The 23374-nt window shown below is 38.2% G+C and overlaps 2 protein-coding genes across 4 annotated transcripts in view; one reads left to right on the top strand and one right to left on the bottom strand.

Annotated features, from left to right (window-relative positions):
* Nucleotides 1-16846, top strand: part of LOC115209858 (conserved oligomeric Golgi complex subunit 7) — a 45937-nt gene extending 29091 nt beyond the window's left edge. The window contains exons 16-25 of one of the 3 annotated variants that reach the window (XR_004998164.1): nt 875-940; nt 1419-1557; nt 4611-4731; nt 6288-6391; nt 8502-8632; nt 9562-9645; nt 12247-12361; nt 13812-13943; nt 15918-16182; nt 16494-16846. Coding sequence is in view for 1 of the 3 variants with exons in the window: in XM_029778430.2 (XP_029634290.1) it covers nt 875-940; nt 1419-1557; nt 4611-4731; nt 6288-6391; nt 8502-8632; nt 9562-9645; nt 12247-12361; nt 13812-13943; nt 15918-16081 (1056 nt within the window). In the remaining 2 variants the exon portion in view is untranslated. Of the gene's footprint in view, nt 1-874; nt 941-1418; nt 1558-4610; nt 4732-6287; nt 6392-8501; nt 8633-9561; nt 9646-12246; nt 12362-13811; nt 13944-15917; nt 16198-16493 lie in introns of those variants that run through there. The other 2 variants (XR_004998165.1, XM_029778430.2) reach the window with 2 other exon arrangements.
* Nucleotides 16847-22849: 6003 nt separating this feature from the next.
* The window catches only part of LOC115209784 (DNA-directed RNA polymerases I and III subunit RPAC2), a 23685-nt gene continuing 23160 nt past the window's right edge, over nt 22850-23374 (bottom strand). The window contains exon 8 of the mRNA XM_029778308.2: nt 22850-23036. Within this exon, the coding sequence (XP_029634168.1) occupies nt 22998-23036 (39 nt within the window). The 3' untranslated portion in view covers nt 22850-22997. The remainder of the gene's footprint in view (nt 23037-23374) is intronic.

Genomic DNA, 23374 nt, shown 5'->3' on the forward strand with positions numbered 1-23374 from the left:
TTGGCTATATTTCTGCTATTAGGTCAGTTAATGTATGGTTATATATGGAGTGTATTTGCAATTTGCTAATATCTGTATTGCTAATGATTTGTATGTGAATGGCAAATCTAGAATTTCTCTTTTATAACCTATTTTTGATGGTTTACTGAGAGGAGAAACCTCAATTCATTTTCAGTGCTTCAAAAACTTGTATGACAAGAGGTAGTTATTCTCAGTTCAGTGATCCAGCCTTGGTGCCTGCCATAGAGTGTTCTCCACTAAAGGCATCAAAGAACCAGACAGTGAAGCCAGGCAACAAAGTTAGCCCACCACTTAAGACAGGAACACTCCTTTTGAATAGCTTACACCCAGTTTCTGTTGACTAAATTTCACTCAAGTCTTTGGTTGATTTGAGGCTGTGGTAGAAGACACTTGCTCAAGGCTTCATGCAGTGGAATCAAACCCAGAACCTTGAAGTTGCTAAAAGATGCTCTTTATCAGACAGTCATACTTCTACTCATAACTGTTAATCTCTTTCATCCTGTTGGTAGATATTTGTGATGGGACCATGATACAGAGTTCCACATGACATCTGTTGTACTTAGCAACGGAGCCCTTGTACAGGAAAAGGTTAAGATGAAGAACCTCAGATCATACTGTGGACTGAGAGAAATTAGAATTTAATTTGTTGTGGGTGCTGGTTTTGGTTAATGTAACAATACCAACAGGTAGATATTTATATTTAGCTACGATCATCTTCATCATTATCAAGTCCATAAGCACCACTAGCATCACTGTCATCATCATTACCTTTAAGTCCACCACCATTACCATTTGGAATATTCTGCAACATCTCAGACCTTGTTTATTAATGAAAGTAAATTTTACATTTTAGGCTAATGAGAGGTGTATCCAGTTTACTGATGGCTTTGGATATCTGTACTTATTGGAAGCCCTAAAGGTATGTCATTATATAGTATATACCAAGGTATACTGACAAACATTTACACACATACTCACTGACCCAAGACACACACACACACACACAAAGTGCAAGCATGGTTTTATAATTAAGAAGATTACTTTGCAACCATGAGGGTTTTGGGTTCCATCTCACTGAATGGCATGACCAATAACTTTGAGGCGAATTTATGAGATGTAAAGTGCTTGGAAACTCATTATTTGTGTGTGTGTGCATATCTTCACACTGGCACTATCTGAGCAAAACAGAAACATTGTTTATGCCCCTTATAAGCAGTGTCCCTTAATTTAAAAAGCAAGTACACGTTGGCAACAGGCAGGGCATCCCACCATAAAATATTGCCTCAGTAAATGCCCAGCCTATACCAGCATGGTAAAAACAAACTATAAAACAATGAAAACATCATAAGATATATTTGAATATGCCTTTATATATTTTGCATTCTTTTATTCTTTAGATGTTCTATATCAGTTACTGCCGAGAGTTCAAGAGAGTTCTGTCAAATGTAAGGGCTAAGTGTTATATTGGTCGACAGCAGGAAGATTTTGAAGATTGGTCTTTATTTCAACAATCCTTACGGATGATTCAAATCTGTGGTCTGTATGCAGTATACTCCTTTCATTGTTTCTCATTTCTCTTATGTATTTGTGTATTCATGTGTTTGATTTACAGTAAGTGATTTTGTGTCGAGTCTCTTAACCTGTTGGAAACTTAAGTCAACAAAAAAATTCTCTGGGTAGTTGTGGTTCTAGAAAATGCAGCTATGTACTTCTCAAATCACAATGTACTGTCTAAAAAGAAAAGGACACATTGAACAATGTAAACTTAGATATACTATGTCTCATGTAAAATGAAATGCTTACTGCTGAAATGGCTTTGATTATAGGTTCCCGGAATAGGGCTGTCCTAAGACAGTCCTAGTCTTGTGGTCCTGTAGTCAAACATTGAAACATAGGAATCCCTCTGACGTCTCTGTCTTCATGTGAATTTTGAGAATATTTAGCAGCTAGAGCTCTTCACAACTCTAGCAAGGATTGAACTTTACATGGGGAAATAAAACTCTTATCAATTTGACAGTATTACCAATGTTTTCAGCAACAACTTGTTTTTAGTTTGTTGCTACTTCTTTGCAGCTTTATGGACCGTATCGAGTGATACAGTCCATATAGCTGCAAATAAGTAGCAACAAACTAAAAACAATGAAGATATTTGCAGACATGATAGTGCTGATGACAAGACCTTCAACAACAGTTTCCATATCCTGTAGTCCATAATATTAGTGATATTGTGGATTTTTCATTGTTAATCTATTTCAATCTAATCCAATAGCAAGGTCAACAACTTCCTTAACCCTTTCGTTACCAACCCGGCTGAAACCGGCTCCGGCTCTGTACTATAAATGTCTTGTTTTCATAAGTTTTGAATTAAAATCTTCCACCAAACCTTAGTCACAATTTACGTTCCTAACACTAGCTTAATGATAACTAAGTTATTTTGCTAAATATTTTGTTATATTTAAAGTAATTGAAAGAAGCACAGAGAATCTTAAAATAAATACAGTAACGAAAGGGTTAAACCCTTATTAAACTGCAAAATCTATTTAGTAACAAACTTTCTCCAACATAATGGTGACAGATCAGATAGTATAACGTATCAAATTCTCATTTAGTTATCCACACGGCAACCCATAGATCAAGTTGTCATCAGCATCATTGCTATTCTCCTCCTCCTTTATGTATTATATCTTGTAGAGCCAGCTCCAGCCTTATAGTCTGAGGCATTATCATCATCATCATCATTGTTCGATCGTGGTCGAGACAATGGAATTTACTATGCTACGCCAGACTTCACGGTCCATCATAGCATTACAGAGGTCCTGTTGCTGGATGCCTGTATCCCTGGAGATTACATCAGGGTAGGAGAGTGTGTGCCCTCTGGTATTGCGAGTAGATGGCTTCCAGAGGAGAAGAGTAGAAATTACTTCTTTTTCAGCTCTACAACAATGTCCAGCAAACTGGACTCTCCTACCCTTCACAAGAGATGACACAGGTGGTAGTTTCCCATATATTTGCATTTTGGTTGGATGACGCTTCCATGAGAGATTTTGAGCTCTCATAAGGAGGCAAGTGTAGGTTCCATCCAACCGCCTCTCAAGCTTTGATAACGTCCAGGTTTCTGAGCCATATAGTAGAATTGGTTCGACTGTGGCTTCACAGTCGAGGCATTATACAGGAAGATAGTTAATTAAACAGCACATAGTATGGAGGTTGTTCCCAGTAGTGTGATCTACTTTGTTGGTATTGATGTTACTCAGGATATAGTTGATAATATTTTCCACTTTTCTGTTAATGAGTCATAGATCTTTGAGGACCACTGGTGTTATTTTGTTCTTCAAACTCCACATCTTGGGATTGATAAAATAAAGTACCGGTCAAGTACTAGGGTCAGTGGTACTAATTAACTCCTATCAAAGATGCTGGCTTTGTGCCTAAATCAAAGCCCGAAGAGGAAAATAAGGGTGGAGAGGGAAGTGTTGCTTTCTAGCCATTTTGTTGAAAGGTGGATGAGAGTGGTGAGAATGGCGTGAGTGAATGGGGCCCATCCTGAGTATATGTCTGTAAATCAGAGATAAGGAACTAAGAAGAGGCAGCAATCCCAGAATAGCCCTCGAACATTTCCTCCCTAATTGTGAAAATGTTATTACTTTTTTTTTGTTACTCCTATTTACACAAATAGACACATACACTCAGTGTTTTGTCTTGTGCCATCCTTAAGGTTTTTCTTTGTGTAAACCATTTCTAGCCAATAGAGAAATCATCATTATTATTTTTTAGACTATTGTAGCCTCTAATTTTATGTCTTTTAATTGACTTGTACCACATTCCTTTCGTCTATATCTATATTTATGTGAATATAGTCTGTAAGAGCTAGGGAGTGGATTCAGCCTATACATTAGACCAAGGTCCTGAATGCCAAGGAGGACCTCCCCTACTCACTAAAAAAATCACAGTCCCCTTGGATTTTGAGCAACATTTCCCTCTACTCAGGACCCAAATGCATTCTTATTCAGCTTTACCAAATTTGTTTGGAAGGCCCTGTGTGTATATATATATATATATCTGATCGGGCAGTCTTCTAAACTCTACAGTTCTGTCAAAAGTGAAGACTTCTTTTGTTATTCAGTTTACTCTATATCTTTATATATAAAAGTGAGGTTGTGTGCTGTCTGTCTCCTTCGATTTAGATTCCTAACTACTCCCACATTTTGTGGTGCAGTTTAACCAAAACCGGGTATCTTATAGTCGTGATTCATATCAAGCCCTTCTGGGTATTAGCGCACGTCTACGATGAGTCTACGATTTAAAAAAAAATTTACCATAAATTTTTCCCATTTTTAATGCATTTTTGGCATACATAAGGGAAGTAACTCTCTAAAAATTTATTAGTAAAGCTCAGAACGTAAAAAGCTACAGTAACACCCCCCCCCCACCTTTGTGGTTAGCCATATTGAGATGGCTATTATACTTTACATCTCTAAAAATGCTTATATAGTTATTTCCCTTACAAACCTGAGCAACGCCGGGCGATACTGCTAGTTTATTATACTTTGATTGTCTTAATAGATGTTTGTTATTGTTGTTGCATTCAGGCGAGTTGATCATACAAACTGAAGAACTTGATAAAACCCTCATCAACAATATCATCTCAACCTTAGGCAAGTACTTCTTACCCAGTCAGCATTCACCACTGAAAGAAACTACTGATAAAAAGTAAGTCACACCTATATTAAGTAACAATTACTCTTTTACTCTTTACTCTTTTCAGTCATTTGACTGCGGCCATGCTGGAGCACCGCCTTTAGTCGAGCAAATCGACCCCGGGACTTATTCTTTGTAAGCCCAGTACTTATTCTATCGGTCTCTTTTGCCGAACCGCTAAGTTACGGGGATGTAAACACACCAGCATCGGTTGTCAAGCGATGTTGGGGGACAAACACAAAACACACACACACATACACACACACACACACATATATATATATATATATATATATATATATATATATTATATATATATATATATATATATATATATATATATATACACACTATAGCCTCAGCCCCACCAAAGCCTTATGAGTGGATTTTGTACACAGAAACTGAAAGAAGACTTTCGTATATATGTGTATATCTGTATGTCTGTGTTTGTACCCCCACCATCACTTGATAACTGATGTTGCTGTACTTACCTTCCTGTAACTTAGCCTTTTGGCAAAATGCACTGATAGAATAATGCTTAGCTGCATTTTGGCCATTACATTCTGAGTTCAAATTCCACCAAGGTTGACTTTGCCTTTCAACCCTTCGGGGTCGTTAAAATAAGTATCACTTGAATACTGGGATCAGTGTAACTGACTTAAGCCCCCCCCCTCCCCCCAAATTGCTGGCCCTGTGCTAGAATTCAAAACCATTATCATTTAGTTTTTTCATATTTGCTACTTGACAAAAATTTTTCTATATGGCCCAAGTAAGATTACCTTACCACACACTCACACATACATCCACATATATGAACCACTATCACCACCATCATCCTCACTGTCACCACACCACCACCACCACCACCACCATCATCCTCACTGTCACCACACCACCACCACCACCATCATCCTCACTGTCACCACACCACCACCACCATCATCCTCACTGTCACCACACCACCACCACCACCACCATCATCCTCACTGTCACCACACACCACCACCACCATCATCCTCACTGTCACCACACCACCACCACCACCACCATCATCCTCACTGTCACCACCACCACCACCACCATCATCCTCACTGTCACCACACACCACCACCACCACCACCACATCATCCTCACTGTCACCACCACCACCACCACCATCATCATCCTCACTGTCACCACACCACCACCACCACCACCACCACCATCATCATCCTCACTGTCACCACACCACCACCACCACCACCATCATCCTCACTGTCACCACACCACCACCATCATCCTCACTGTCACCACACCACCACCACCACCACCATCATCCTCACTGTCACCACACCACCACCACCACCATCATCCTCACTGTCACCACCACACCACCACCACCACCACCATCATCCTCACTGTCACCACACCACCACCATGACCAAACTCTACCAGTCTTAGAGACTCAACAACATCTATGGGTGTTGTCCTTGTCTTCTCTAAACTTTAAAATATTAAAATTTCTAAAATCTTGACTGTTACTCAAATGTTTCTTAATATTTGACTTAAATCTCATATTTTGTGTACAGGACTGGCAAGAAAGTGTCTCTCTTCCAGCGCCATGCTTCCCTTTTGCTGGAAGATGAAGCAGATATAGAAATTCTTGAAGAGTTTGTCTTGAAACTTGAGGAAGGTAAATACTTTTGGAAATCATGTTACTAAAAAGAAATTTTATTTTTTAAGTTGGGTTGCCATCATTATGGTTCAGTTCCACTGTACAGCAGTGTCTTCTACTATTGCCCTGGGCCAACTAAAGCCTTATGAGTGGATTTGGTAGATAGAAACTGAAAGAAGCCTGAGCCTCGCCTGGCCTCCGTGCCGGTGGCACGTATAAAGCACCATCCGAACGTGGCTGTTTGCCAGCCTCGTCTGGCACGTAAAACGCACCCACTACACTCATGGAGTGGTTGGCGTTAGGAAGGGCATCCAGCCATAGAAACATTGCCAGATCAGACTGGGCCTGGTGCAGCCTTCTGGCTTCCCAGACCCCAGTTGAACCGTCCAACCCATGCTAGCATGGAAAGCGGACACTAAACGATGATGATGATGATATATAGATAAATAATTTAAACTGAAGAATATTATTATTATTAGTCAATAAATGCAACAGAACATCTGTTTGTATTTTCACATTGTTTAAACACAATTTTATAATATTTTGGCACACTGGTGTACTGCAGTACACCATATGTAAACCATTATCCTATACTATACACCATGTAAAATTATGATTCCTCTTGAAAGCTATATCTTTCTACTCTCTAAATCTCATATCTATAGAATTTATTCTGAGAAAACTTTGATAGAAACATGTAATTTATCTTCTTCTGCAAATCTGTTATTTGACTTTATGCTTTCTATCAATTTTACATTCTGAAACCAAATTTGTTGAAACTATGGACAAATATAGAAATTCTAGAAGAGTTTGCCTTTCTTGATGTATGAAGGGCATAACATACACTCTTTCTCTTCAGAAATTGACAAACCCAAAATATGATCTAGAAACTTCCATGGGAAACTTCTTCAGAGTTTTTTTGAAACACAAAATCTCTGTATTTAGATGGTTTTGTTACTGTTGGAACAAAATAAATGGTTTTGTCACTTTCGATGATTTTATAACTATTGGCAGAATTGGAAAAAAAACATCTTGTGTTATGTAGTTGGATCCCTCTACATTCTGAGTTTAAACCTGGCTGAAACTAACATCTAAGATCAAATAAAAATACCAATTAAGTACTTGGGATGTTTTATCAGGTTCTACCCATCCCCTTACATTTGTGGCCATCTACCAGAGTGAAATCTTATTTGACTATCAGTTGGTAGAAGTGACAGGATATGATGTGTCTCTTAATTCTTTATGGAGTCATAGGGGTATCGTTGTTATATAGGTGTTCTGCTTAGAACCCATTCCTCTCCAGATCTGAACATAGGTAACCCCATTTATAACTTATTTTAACAACTCCAAAAGGATGAAAGGTAAAAATGGCCTTAGTGGGGTTTGAATTTGCATCACAGAGAGGTAGAACAAATGCCAAAAGGCATTATAATATAATAATAAAATTATTGTATACAGTGCTCAGGTGCACCACAACTTGTCAAAAAGTGCGTATAATGTATATGCAGTAATGTACAAATGTCTGGGAAGTGAACAGTGTATGAGTCAGATACATACTTGCGTGTGTATGGAGGGGACAAAATCGGTTGTAGTGTTGGTGAATCTCAGAAAGCATGGAAGTTTTGAAGGATGCAGTGCTCCGACAACTAGCAACTGATGCCGGCAGTTTGTTCCATGCTTCAGCAACTCTCAGTGTGAAAACATGTTTCCTAAAGTCATGGGAGCTGTGCTGTTTTCTGACTTTGTAAATATGTCCACGGGTGTTAGACGGGTGGAGTTTGAAAAGGTGCTCAGAGTTATTGTTTGTACGATGGTTGATAATTTTATGGGTGTCTGTCAAGTCAGCTGCCAGACGTCGGAGTTTCAATGTGTCCATGCCCAGGGAAGTAAGGCGTTCAGAATATGGCAAATTCTATCTGATGTTATTAAGTATGTTTCCATGATGGACAAAATGCCAAAATTAGTTATGTCCCTTCTGAGTTCAATTCCCCTGTGGTCACTATTATAGTTCATCCTTCTGGGGTTAATTTAATCCACTGTTCCCATCCCATAAATTTATGGCCCTTATGTCTTAATCAGAAATTATCATCATCATCATCATCATCATCTAACTTTCTCTCTCCTTCAGGTGATACACCGTCAGTGTTGTCTGATGTTACCAAGGAAATGTTCAAACTCAGTCAGGAAGTGCACAAGTTTGGTTTTGATATTGTTTTTGCTCAGCTCAAGAAACATCTCATTGGAATGGCCAACATGGAGGTTAGTAACAGTTTATGACAGCAAACTTATGAGTAAATAACATGTGGAACTAGTATCTCAGATGTTGTCAGTTCAGATCCGTTGTAGGTGTTTTTTGTTTAGTTTCAAATCAGCTGTGATCAAGCAGTCCCATGATTTAAAAGAATGGTCCTACCATGATGATCCTGTCTTTATTTCAGATATAGTGTACTCTGGATTACAAAGTCCAGTGTGTCTTTTAGACAATAAGATTCAGTTTGAGGGAGGTTTAGCTGCTATTTTTAGCAGGTTGATTAACTGTGTAGAGATTCCTTCTTTGATTCAACAAATATTTCCAGGTAGAATGCTTTATTCCACATTACTTTGGTTCATGTTGTTGTTGACACTACATCATCTGGGAATGTTACTCGTGATAGACTGGTTTATTTCCAGAGACAGGTTTGTTTCTCATTCACTTTACATCATGAAACCAGATCTGATCACAAATCCTTAAAAAAATCCATCAACACTTGTGAAACATTTAGAAAAATGTAGATTCTATAAAGTATGTGACTCTAACAGTTGAAGGATCGTGATTTTGATCTTGTTGAGTTTCAATGGAAAATCAAAATCAAAATCAAATTCGATGACTGGTGCCCGTGCTAGTAGGGTGCCAAGAGCACCATCCTAGCATCCTGTGAGCTATGAACTCACTTCATTTGTCAGGTCTTCACAGTCACAGCATATCTCAGGGGTCTCGGTTTTCGTCATTTCCTCTGTGAGGCCCTACGTGCCACCGGCACAGGTATCACAACTACAATATCCATACAATTTTAATTTTGATGTTGATGAACTTGACACACTAGGTCATCTCATTGTTTCTTGAAAAACTTCCAAAATTTCCATTAAAAGACCCAAATCCTTTTCTTTAAATTTTTGTTCCAATTCTATTTCAATTTTCTAATTTGCAGGTGTGGACATCCCTGAGTGCTGGAACAGCCATAACCTCTGACCTTCCTGCATTTAGTCTTTCACCTCAAGAATACATCACAAAGGTAAGACTATTACTTCTGTTTGTTGATTACTTCAATTCATACAATAGATGGTGTATTTAGTGATAAAATTTAATGTAGTGTTGGTGGTTATATGGTCAATGATTTGATTAAACCATCACTATATCATTTACTATAGGTATTTCATAGTATCATCAGTTGATATAATCAGAAATTAACTTTAACTCTTTACTAACTGATCAGTGTTTGAAAGACCTTTCTATTCCTATTAGTGGAAAGGACATTTTCTCTCTTTTCTATCTTTTACTTGTTTCAGTCATTTGACTGCGGCCATGCTGGAGCACCGCCTTTAGTCGAGCAGATCGACCCCAAGACTTATTCTTTGTAAGCCCAGTACTTTTTCTATCGGTCTCTTTTGCCGAACCGCTAAGTGACGGGGACATAAACACACCAGCATCGGTTGTCAAGCAATGCTAGGGGGACAAACACAGACACACAAACATATACACACACATACATATATATACATATATACGACGGGCTTCTTTCAGTTTCCGTCTACCAAATCCACTCACAAGGCATTGGTCGGCCCGGGGCTATAGCAGAAGACACTTGCCCAAGATGCCACGCAGTGGGACTGAACCCGGAATTTTAATGAAATTTTCAGATTATTTTGTGTTTCCTAATCTGATATTTTTAATGCTGGTAATTCCAGTTGTAATTAACTTCTCACTTGTCTCTCAAAGTTTCATATGGAATTACAAATCAATGAATAATAAAATCTATTACAAATCAATAAATCTATTATAAATCAATCAACTGAAATTGTGAAAAGTTTCATCTTACATTGAACTTCAAATTCAAATCAAATTTAAGCTTAAACTAAATGAAACATTAATTTCTTTTCTTTTTTGTGAGTAAATTTGGGTTTAGACATTTCTATCTGATGTTTGATTGTGACATTTTATATCTTTTTTAATTTATGAAATTAAAAACAAAAATTGAGAAAAAATTGAATAGAACTTTCCATGTTGATTGCAGGTGCATGTGTGTCTATATACATATGTATATGTATTGTATATTGTGAATATGTGTATGTTGTGTGTGTGTGTCTATGTATATAATGTATACATATGTGTATCATGTGGCTATAAAATAGATATTGTAGTTTGGTTATGTTAAGCCAGCCAAGAATTGTGCTCCTTACTTGACAAAATTATGTTTTAGCTCAAAAACTATTTGTTCATGTCAGTTAAATCAAGCTCCAGTTGGTTTAGAAGGAAGTATTATCTTTGTTGGACTTAAAATATTTGGGAGTTGGCTGGTAAAAAAACTCTGGAGGTTATGGCCACTACTCTGTCTCCTAACTTGGCTGGACATGAACACTAAAGATAATGGTCATTGTCCCATCTCAATTCATTGTCATCATCATCATTATCATCACTTAACGTCTGTTTTCCATGCTAGTATGGGTTGGACAGTTTGATAAAAGCTGGCAAGACTAGGAGCTGCACCAGATTCTATTGTCTGTTTTGGCATGGTTTCTACAGCTAGATGTCCTTCGTAAAGCCAACCTCTTTACAGAGTGTACTGAATGCTGTTTATGTGGCATCAACACCAGTGCTTTTTATGAAGCACCAGCACCAACAGGGTCACCAAATACTTTGCCAGATAAAGACCCCTCAACTGGAACAGGGTGTGGTTTTGCACCACTTGAGAGATTAACAGAGACAGAGTAGATACATGGTGACCCCAGTTGGAAAAGAAAGGATAGTGGGTTAGAGGTTATTCTGGTTATAATCATCCGCTCTTTTTTAGGCATAGTGTACAAGGACTACATTATCTGATGTCTTTTTTTTTAATAGTAGCTTAAGATTTGAGATTTAGTTGCTACTAGCACTATGACCCGGCAACGCTGGATCATAGTGCTAGTGCATGCATATACAGCTGCGTGCGTGCACACATACACGCGAGTACTGTCCAAATCTCTGACCAATCCCATACAGCTAGCTGGCATTCAATTGGCGTATCAAGTTTCGGGCATTTTGATTGGGTTTTGGATAAAAAATTCACAAAAAAGTCACTTCTATTGATTTTTTTAATGGCTTTGCAGGGTGACTGGAGAAATGTAAAGATGTGCACGACCACCCTTGGACGGTTTTGAATGACAATAGAAAGTGCGAGCCCTCTCACTGAAAAATTGTGGATTTGTATAAAGGACACACATGCAGGCATTTTGCCGTTTATATTTTGCCCCACTACACTCACGGAGTGGTTGGCGTTAGGAAGGGCATCCAGCTGTAGAAACACTGCCAGATAAGACTGGAGCCTGGTGCAGCCTTCTGGCTTCCCAGATCCCCGGTCGAACCGTCCAACCCATGCTAGCATGGAGAACGGATGTTAAACAATGATGATGATGATGATGATGATATATAGAGAGATTTATTGCAGGTTGAATAACCTTGTAGAACTGCTCTTGTTGGTTAGTACTCGTGTAGATAATTTCTGTTGATATTTTCAGTGACCATTTATTATTATGGTTGAGTTACTTTATTAATAGTGTGATCAATACATATATAGAAGCATTTTTACTGATTTCATTACTTCGTTATATTATAAAAGCCACAAATTTATCTCCAACAGGTTGGTCAGTACTTAATGACCTTACCACAGTTATTGGAACCGTATATAATCCAAGACAATCAAGCAGTCACTGTAGCATTGCAGCATGGGCGTTTGCCATACACTGAAGATCAAGGTAATGTAGTTCTGGGTATTTCTCTTTCAGTGTTATCAGGGCCTCGAATTTACAGAGGATGGGAATAGTAAGTTACCATAAGTTGCTAATATGCCAAAGACTTTAGCTGTGTAATTCAGGTGAGATTTCTTCAAATAGATATTGAAACCTCAACTTGTTGGAAGAATACTCTTTTACTCCTTTACTTGTTTCAGTCATTTGACTGCGGCCATGCTGGAGCACCGCCTTTATTCAAGCAACTCGACCCCGGGACTTATTCTTTTGTAAGCCCAGTACTTATTCTATCGGTTATCTTTTGCCGAACCGCTAAGTAATGTGGACATAAACACACCAGCATCGGTTGTCAAGCAATGCTAGGGGGACAAACACACGCATATAAATACATATATACGACGGACTTCTTTCAGTTTCCGTCTACCAAATCCACTCACAAGGCTTTGGTCGGCCCGAGGCAATAGTAGAAGACACTTGCCCAAGGTGTCACGCAGTGGGACTGAACCCGGAACCGTGTGGTTGGTAAGCAAGCTACTTACCACACAGCCACTCCTGCGCCTATAGTTCATTCATTTTTAAGTTTATTCTGAAAGTAGAACTGTATTGATGGGGGGCACTAGTACTCAGCTATTGCAAACTATTAAATCAATCACGTGTGTATAAGTATATATTCTCTGTGTGAAAAGTCTGGCTGCATACACGTTAGCATATGTCAGGTGCATACAATTGACAACACAGTTAATTAAGATTTATTCAGTGAGTTCTATTCAACACATGTTTACACGTGGAATCCATTAGATGAAGGCATTTTCAAAGTTTTGGCCGATAAAGTTGAACTGAAAAACCCTACAATGAGGCATGAATTGCACGAAGCCGTCTTGCAGTCTTGGGAAGAGCTATCTTTGTTGTCTTTTTTCTTCAATTTCTGCAATTTCAACCAATCATTGACGTCTATTGAGGTAAAAAAAACATTCTGTGCCGTGTGAATATGTCCCTCGTTTAAGAAACAGATTGGGTTTATTTACATTCGTGAAGAAAAAAAGATACCCTCCCCCCACCCCTAACCCTAAAACAGATTGAAATGCAATAGATCGATACTAGGGTCATAATTATGGGTCACAATTTCATATGACACCGCTAGAAAAAAAACTGCTGTTCAAACCGAAAAGATCCCATAAAACAAGTGGAATATTTTGGCCAGATATGCCTGCTTTAAATGCTAAAGGGTTTAAGCAAAGACAGGAAAAGGGAAACTGGACTGAAGAACAATGCATAACGTATTCCCTAAAAGTAATATTGATAGGCTCTATTCACCGAGGGTAGCTGGTGTAGAGGTTTGTTACATGTAGAAGACACCATAAGTATTGCAATTTTGGGTTTAAAACACATTATTATTATTTCAATACTTAATGTGTTATAATCATTCCAAACTATAACAAGTGCTTCTGTCTTGTAGACATTCCTGAACACAGTGCTGATTTGTGGCTGCAGTCTATTGCTCGAGGAACAATGTTTTTGTATTCAGAAGAAATCCTGAAGATTTATGAACTCAGTCCGCATGGCACCAAACAACTTGTCACAGATCTTGGTAAGTAAACAGGTTCTAAATAATTGGTTTTATCTGCAGAGACTAATGAAAGATATGTGTTAGTTTTGATGTATAATGTTAACCTAGATGAATGGCAGATTACAAATTAGCATCCGAATGTGGCCGTTGCCAGCGTCGCCCCGACTGGCCTCGTGCTGGTGGCATGTAGAAAGCACCATCTGATTGTGGCTGTTGCCAGCCTCGCCTGGCCCCCGTGCCAGTGGCACATAAAAAGCACCATCCGATCACGGCCGTTTACCAGCCTCGTCTGGCATGTAAAAAGCACCCACTACACTCACGGAATGGTTGGCGTTAGGAAGGGCATCCAGCCGTAGAAACATTGCCAGATCAGACTGGGCCTGGTGCAGCCTTCTGGCTTCCCGGACCCCGGTTGAATCATCCAACCCATGCTAGCATGGAAAGCGGACGCTAAACGATGATGATGATGATGATGATGAGAGAGAGAGAAGCAGCTGGATATTATTATCAGCTGATATAGGAAAAATGACTGTTGGTATAGATATGAAATGAGTAAAGAGGTGTTGTTAGTGAAAGGTATCTGGAAAACTAAGATCAAGGAAGACACAAGTTTGGAAATGTGGTCCAGAAGTTTGTTTGACAACCGAATGGTGAACTTAATATCAGAGTTCAACTCCCCTGATATTTAATTGATCAATACAGAATTTGGTAAAGAGAAACAGTATGGAATCCATTATTATTTTACACTAGCTTTTCATACTGGTCTCATATTGATTCCCACTTGAAGTTACTGCCTTTCTTGTTTTGGCTACCCTTCCTAACACCAACCATTTGACATAATGATGATGCATGCATTTTGTCTGGACACCAACTTTATCTTGCATATATACCCTCCACAAAAGAGACTTTACTGCTCTTTGTTGTCCTTTGTGGTTCAAGGCAATTGCAGAAGATGAACCAAGGTGATAGTACGAAGGAGGGAAATAGTGTGATTAGAATGGAAGAGAAAGTTGAAATGAAAGAGTGTCATAAAAAAGTAATTGAACAGAGAACAGTAATGAGGGAAACCCTAATGGCAGCCTGCATGTTTGGTAAGAAAGAGGTGATGTGTTCTCATAAAAATAGTTGAGGGAAGGCATTTTGCAGTTAAGAGCATAGAAGAGCAGTGATAACGACTGAGAGTGATTGAGTGATGAATTGTTGAGGTAACAATGGTAAGAGAGTGGTGGATGTTAAGAGAAACCGGCGGCGAGAAATAAGGTGGCGAGCTGGCAGAAACGTTAGCATGCCGGGCGAAATGCTTAGCGGTATTTCGTCTGCGTTACGTTGTGAGTTCAAATTCTGCTGAGGTCGACTTTGCCTTTCATCCTTTCGGGGGTCGATAAATTAAGTACCAGTTACGCACTGGGGTCGATGTAATCGACTTAATACCTATGTCTGTCCTTGTTTGTCCCCTCTGTGTTTAGCCCCTTGTGGGTAATAAAGAAATAGGATGTTAAGAGAAACCTGGAGAAGAAGAAGGGGAGCATGTATAGGATGTCAACTGACTCACGTTACTCAAGCACCATGATGGAAGGGAGATATTTTAATGATAAAGTGGAGCTTGAAGATGATCATTTCTAATGTGTTCCCTTATTTGATGGGTCGCAATGATATAGTGAATAGATGAAGGGACATAGAAAGGTGGAAGAATGAATAAGATAAGAGGAGTGGGGTAGAAGGAGACATAGTCATGGAGGTAGGTTTTATTGATTTTGAATTTTTTTTTTTTCGCTATTTGATATTTAAAATTTAGAAAACTAAGATATTTTCATTAACAAATAGTAAATGGAACAAGAAAATTAATCTAAATCTGTAAAACTGAAACTGAAGTTAATTTTAAAAAACCCATAATTTAAGGTAATTTTGTCACTGTCTTTAATTTTCTTCAAGTTTGTTTAATATTCTTGTAACTCTCTTAGACTCTCTCAGACTTGCCATACTTTCCATTTGCAGATTATTTATGCAATGTTTTGGATGACCTCGGTCTAAGTGCAGAACAAATGCATGACATCAAGCAGCTGTTGAAAGCTGAACCAGATGAATTCCGGCCTCTTGCCAGTCGAATGCCTCAAAGACTGGCCAATGTGATAAGTCAGATGAGAAACATTGAGCTGTGATAACAGACCGTATGCTCCAGGATACTTCATAACAAATTGTTGGTTTTATTTATTTTTGAGTGTATGTGCATGTATATATATATATATATATATATATATATATATATCAAAATAAGCAACAAGAATAACTTCGGTAATCGTACCAAATTACCAAAGTTATTCTTGTTGCTTATTTTGATTATAATCACCCCATGGATTTATATGGATAACACCATACAAAATTCTGGTGCATCTAACTTAAGTACCATATTCATTTGAATCTAAATTTTGCTGAACTTATATATATATATATATATATAATATATATATATATATACCGGAGTAAACACATAAATGTGAAACAAGGTGGAAAAAAGAGTACTCAAATACAAGTGGTAGAGTAATATGTTTTAAATAAAGTATATATATATATATATATATATCCCTGTTAGGAGGCACAAGCAATAACACATACATGTACACACAGTGATAACTTCCGCCTACCAAATTCAGTTACAAGGCTTTGGTCAGCCACACGCATTTACACATGTACAAACAAGAAAAGGGCATGATACACTATGTAGAGTTCATATTTGTAATGGAATAGTTGGTAACTCACTTGGCCACTCAGTTTCATGGACACTAAACCAGGTGCCTTGTTGACCAAATACCCATGATGGTTACACACAAGTTTTCGTTTCTATAACATTCTGAATAACAGCCATATAGATTTTCAAACCAAGGTTACTTATTACCTCAGTTTAAATATATGGAAAAAAAAAAACAGCACACCAGGTATTGAATACTAATACACACACAGGTAACATACAGAAAGATCCAGTGACTGCATTTTCTGTTTATCTGTTCCATAGCAATATTCATTATAATGTCATTAATATATTTCCTTTTGGGGATATTTGGAAGTAGTGATATCCATGCCTTTCTGAAGCAGGGTTACAAATACAGGAGAAATCAAATGGTTCTGCTTACCAAGAGTTTACTCACATGCATGTATATATGTTTATATTCAGAGGAAGAAATTAGAAGATTAATCATGCCACTTCAGATGATTTTGAAACTCAAAAGAAGCATGCACTCTACCATGTTACTCAGCACTTTACTTTAAATTGTGGTTCTCCCAGGCTTCTAAATGTGTAACACACACATAGGTTAAATACGGTTCATTATATTCATGGAGTAGAAATTATAGACATGTAAATACATAGAAATCATCTAATATTTTGAAGTGGCGGCAGAGGTTACATTTTAACACATTTTTTAAATTTCCATTAACAGCCAAAAGTGGCTTTTGATTCACTACTGGCAACTGTTATCACAGTATCATCAAAATCAATGATTTTTTTTTCTTGTTTTTCCTTCTGTTGGGTGATGTGAGCATATATATATATATATCAAATGTGAGGATAACATTCTTTTCGAAAAAAAATATTTTCTCGCAAAAAATTTTATCAATGGCCAGCATATTAAAAATACCTTTAACGGTTAAATTTATAAACAATTCATAAATGAGGGCAAAGGAAAAAAATTCTAATGCCAAATATGCTGAAAAATTGGACATATTGTCCATTAACCATATAATTTTTTAACAATATGCACGCTACTTGAAAAAAGGCTGACAGAAATTTCTAAAAAATTCCATTGTTACCATATCGGACCATTTTGAGTAGCGTGCGTATTGTGAAAAAATTATATGGTTAATGGACAATATGTCCAATTTTTTGGCATATTTGGCATTAGAATTCTTTTCCTTTACCCTCATTTATGAATTATATATATATATATATATATTATTAGTTTTGTCTGTTGTTGAGGAACTTGCCAGAACAATTCAGTGTCAAGAGAGAAACATTCCAGGCAGAATGTTCCATTATTTCCATCTTATGTAGCAGCAGCAGACGGAAGACTTTTATAAATAATTGCCTTTCCTTTCTTTCAGTAAAAGACTTATTTGCTCAGACAGAAAGAAAAAATTATATTAATAGGGAAAACTGTAAATAAATAAAAAGAGGGACAAAATGTATCCCAAATTATGTTATGATGTTCGATGTCTTATTTATTTTATATTGCATTCTGTGTTGTCGGTCAGGAGGTCCCAGTGGGACAGTCACTGGTTCATTGTATTTTCAATGGTGAGAGAGAGAGTGACAAGAGAGTGTCCATACAGGTTGAGTTGTAAAATATGACATGGTGGTATCTGGCTTTCATTTGAAACAAATCAGTTTTCTATGATTATAGATCAGTAAGATTTATCCCGTTTTGGGGGGAGCAAACAGAGACTTATGTTATTGTTCATTATCTAGAGCAGTGGTTTTCAACCAGGGTTCCGCAAGAAGTTACAAAACTGCTAAAATCGGCAGTAATTTTTAATTCTCCTGTGCAGATATGTGTGCATAAGACTATTAAATCCTTGCACAGGGGTTCCCTGAGCCAGTGGAATGTTTCCTTGGGGTTCCACTCCAGCAAAAAGTTTGAAAAGCACTGATGTAGGGAGTAGTCAGTAACCAAAAGCCTGTAGACTGAAGTGACAATGGAATGAGTACAACAACAAAGGCGTGTATATTTGCTGAGAGGACCAAGGAGGGGAACAGGAGAAAGAAGAACATCAGAACCAGAAGTGGGAAGATGGAAGGAGCAAGAATATAAAAAGAAAACAGGGATATGTGAAGGTGGTCCTTTTAGCCTGAAAGTAGGGGTCCTTCGAAGTTCACTCCTCGACCCCCTCCTATTCATCAATGTCCCTCGTGTTACATCTTCAAAAAAACACTGAATATTCAAATCATGAAAACTCTTAGATACCTGCAAAAATGTGCATTGCCACTACTTATTGTCAATGCAGACTAAACAACAGCAGTGTGGCATGACAAACCCCAGAACAACTCAGTCCATCATCATTCAACATCGAGTTTCCATGCTGCTGTAGGTTGGCCAGCTGAAAAACTGCCCAGGCTCCATATCTGTTCTGGCATGGTTTCTACGGCTGGATGCCCTTCCTAACGCCAACCACTTTACAGAGTACTGAGTGCTTTTACATGGCACCAGCACCCACAGGATTAGAAATGCTCAACTAAAGAGAGATGCAGGGGACATGCCTGTATGCGAGGACAACCACAATTTTACTTTGTTTGATGTGTATTCTCAAGCATTGTAAATTGCCAGGAGTCTTATCCCATCTGTGAGGCCTAACGTATGAAGATCCTTACCACTTCATCTGTCTTCCTCTACTTTTTCCGTGTTCTCTTCACAATTAGTTGCATCAAGAAGCATCAATCTCTGTCTTCATTCATATGTATTACATGACCGCACCAGCACAGACTTCTCTCTTGCACACATCTGATGCTTTGTATACCCAGTTTTTCTCTCAAATCACTTACACCGTCGTATATGCACACTGATATTACCCAACCAGTTGAGCATACCGGCTTTATTTCTTTCAAGCCTTCACATGTCCTCAGTAGTCACAGCCCATATCCTACTGCCATGTAGCATAGCTTTTCTGTATACAGGCATCATACAATCTGCCTTTCACTCTGAGGGAGAGGCTCGTTGTTACCAAGAGGTAGCAGCTCTCTCAACTTTGCCCAGCTTATTCTTATTCTAGCAGCTATGCTTTCAGAACAACCTCCACCACTACTAATCAAGTGCTTCTACAAATTTCCCCCTTTCTGCTTCTTCCCTGGCCCAGTATACCTGTTTTCTAGCTATCTGATATAGTTCTCTGCTACCATTATTCTTCCAGACCCGTTTCTTTGCTCCAATGGCCTTATCTACAATATCATTCCACCACTACATCATCCTTGGTCTGGTTTGGGCTTTGCATCAGCCACAGATTTGGTCTGTAGTACTCAGCAAGCTCTCCTACAGGAACTCCCAGTTGTCCTCTATTTTAGAAGTCTAGTCCCTCTTCCGCTTTGTTAAATTTCTCAGTTAGGGTGTCCCTAAATCTCTGACCATTTAAAGGATCCTTAAACTTCTAAATCTTTTTTCCAGATTGGTCTGCTAGCCTAAAGTCGCTAATGACTAATCTATGCATAGGGGTACACTCTTCCCTAGGGAACATCTTTGCATTTATGAGCAGCCATGTTGTCTATTGAGAATGTAATCAATCTGGTTAGCAAGGTCACCTGATTGATAGGATATCAGGTAACTGGCTGGCTTTCTGAAATTAGGTTATTTGTATCCAGCAGCTTTGCTCCCTCCTCATTTTGGGAACCAATTCCAAGGCCCCCACGTGCATCATGGAAGATACCTGGGTGCTGCTCAACATGTCCATTGAAATCACCAGCCACAGAAGCTATGAGAGAAATATACTCCAACAGTATACACTGAGAAAACTAATTGCTGAACATTGTATTGATTAACAGTGTTAATTTAATTATCCTATGGGTTAACTCGGTACAATTTAGGATCTGAGAATACTAACAGCGGATCTGTGTTGACAACAATGTTAATAAAATCCAAGAGTTTGCAGAGGGATTGAAAGGATATTCCCATTCCTTCCACTAACTAAACTTGACACCTTCAAACTGCTAGGTAAGTCACAGAAATATTGGGAGCTTCAGCAGGCTAAATTGCCCTAGTAAACACTACAAAAGTTTCTTTGATCTAGCATTACTAATAATTTATCAAATAGCATTCTGGAATCACTTAATGAGGATCTATTTTTTTTTATGCATTTATTATGAGCCAGTACTACATAAAAAACACTCGGTGCCATGTGGAAGCGCTCAAGCCAGTGCCACATTAAAAGCACACACTGCAAAGTGGTTGATGTTAAGGCGGCGAGCTGGCAGAAGCGTTAGCACGCCGGGCAAAATGCTTTGCGGTATTTCATCTGCCGTTACGTTGTGAGTTCAAATTCCGCCAAGGTCGACTTTGCCTTTCATCCTTTCAGGGTTGATAAATTAAGCACCAGTTACGCACTGGGGTCGATGTAATCGACTTAATACCTATGTCTGTCTTTGTTTGTCTCCTCTATGTTTAGCCCCTTGTGGGTAATAAAGAAATAGGTTGATGTTAGGAAGGGCATCCAGCCTTAGAAAGCAAGCCAAATCAGACTGGAACCTGGTGTGGCTTCTCAGCTCTGGTCAAATCAATGCCAGCAGGGAAAATGGGCATTGAAGATAATGAAACCACAAATTTCGTGGAATTACTGCGTAAGGTATTAATATTTGTACCTTTTAGAGTAGTGGATTTGGCAGAATTATTTGATAGTTGAACCAAATGTCTTTCTGGTCTTTTACATATTAAGTTCAAGTCCCAAGGGTGACAAAATAAGTACTAGGGCCTATAAAATTCCTTTTATAGCTTGGAGGACTATGATAAACAAAAGGGGGCTAAGAATTGATCGCTGGCGGACTCCTACTTGTATACTAAATTCCTTGCTATACTCATTGACGACTTTCACCTTAATGACTACATCCCAATACATGACTTATAGCTCTTACCATCCACTCGTCTATCCCTAGTTTCTGCATTGACTACCAGATAAGGGAGTGGGGGACCATCAAAGGCTTTCTCCATGTCAACAAAAACCTACACTAAGGTTGTAGCAATATGCCTATGTAATATATTGATATCTGACTTTAAGGAGTAAAGGGCAAATTGCTTCCTCGATAAAAAAATAATTCAAAGTTGTTTTCTCAATCAAGGTAAAATGTGCCTGGTATGCAAACCTCTACTTGGTCATTTGATCTGTAAGAAATAACAGCCAAACCTTCAAAAAAAAAAATCACCCAAATCATCATCGTCATCATCATCATCGCTTAATGTCCGCTTTCCATGCTAGCATGGGTTGGACGGTTCAACTGGGGTCTGGGAAGCCCGAAGGTTGCACCAGGCCCAGTCAGATCTGGCAGTGTTTCTACAGCTGGATGCCCTTCCTAATGCCAACCACTCCATGAGTGTAGTGGGTGCTTTTTACGTGCCACTGGCACAGGTGCCAGACAAGGCTGGTGAACGTCCACGCTCGGATGGTGCTTTTTACGTGCCACCGGCACGAAGGCCAGTTGATGCGGCACTGGCTACGGCCACGTTCGGGTGGTTTTCTTATGTGTCACCGGCACTGGTCAATGTCTTTAAAAAAAGGACACGAGATAATGTAGTATTAGATATACTACTTGAATAAAAACGGGATAGTCACTACTAGAATACTTTGCTTGCCAGCTGAGCTGATAATATAATGGCTAGGGGAGAAACAAACCCGGGGCTAAACAATAAGGAAATTTACGGATCTTTTCGGTTTGAACGGCAGTTTTTCCTAGCGGTGTCATATGAAATTGTCACCCATAATTATGACCCTAGTATCGATCTATTGCATTTCAATCTGTGTTAGGGGTGGGGGGAAGGGTATCTTTTTTTCTTCACAAATGTAAATAAACCCAATCTGTTTCTTAAACGAGGGACATATTCATACGGCACAGAATGCTTTTTACCTCAATAGACGTCATTGATTGGTTGAAATTGCAGAAATTGAAGAAAAAAAAACAACAAATATCTTACAAACTATAGAATTTTCTCAATAAAGCCAAGAGAAAAAGATGTTTTATAAACACGTTCTACCAGTATACGAAGTTTAAAATTTTTTAGTTGCCTAGAAATTATGTTAAAAACTGCCATTCAAACCGAAAAGATCCGGAAATTTACATTGGCTAATAAGATTGAGGACAGTGATTGAAAAATAGATTGGGTAGTGATGGATGGAGCATTTACTTAATCAGGACTGAACAAGGGCTAAATAATAATTGTACAGAGAGAAATTAAACATGAAAACCTGTAAGGAATTTTCAGACTGTTTTTATTTTGACAAAACACAAACAACTTTTTGTAAATTAACTAATTTAATACACATAAATGTTCTAATTAACAGCATACATCATCTAATTAGAGACACACACTCACACACAATCTGTTTTTTTTTTTATTCCTGTTGACTGCTCTTGTATGTATTCACACTTTCCTGAAGAGAAAAGAAAAGTAACAATTAGGAACATAATTCAGATCAGACATCAAAATTAAATTATTTGATTTTCCTCCTTTAACAACTAAACTCATGTGATTTTCCACAATAATGTTTTTGTAGAATTGCTGTAAGAAAAGTCAAGTAGGTATCAATGTCATAGGGTTGGAAAACATCACAAACACTAGCATTTCTCTCTGACTGAAAATAAAAGACAAACCCTACTGACTAGAATATCAATGTCTCACACTGTTGTCATCAATGTTACTTTGGATCCTTGACAAAGACAGTCAACTGTTTAATATAATCAGTGGTTGTGTGATTCCTTTAATGTGTGT

Source organism: Octopus sinensis, linkage group LG3, assembly GCF_006345805.1.
Source record: "Octopus sinensis linkage group LG3, ASM634580v1, whole genome shotgun sequence".
In the NCBI taxonomy this organism is placed as follows: domain Eukaryota; kingdom Metazoa; phylum Mollusca; class Cephalopoda; order Octopoda; family Octopodidae; genus Octopus; species Octopus sinensis.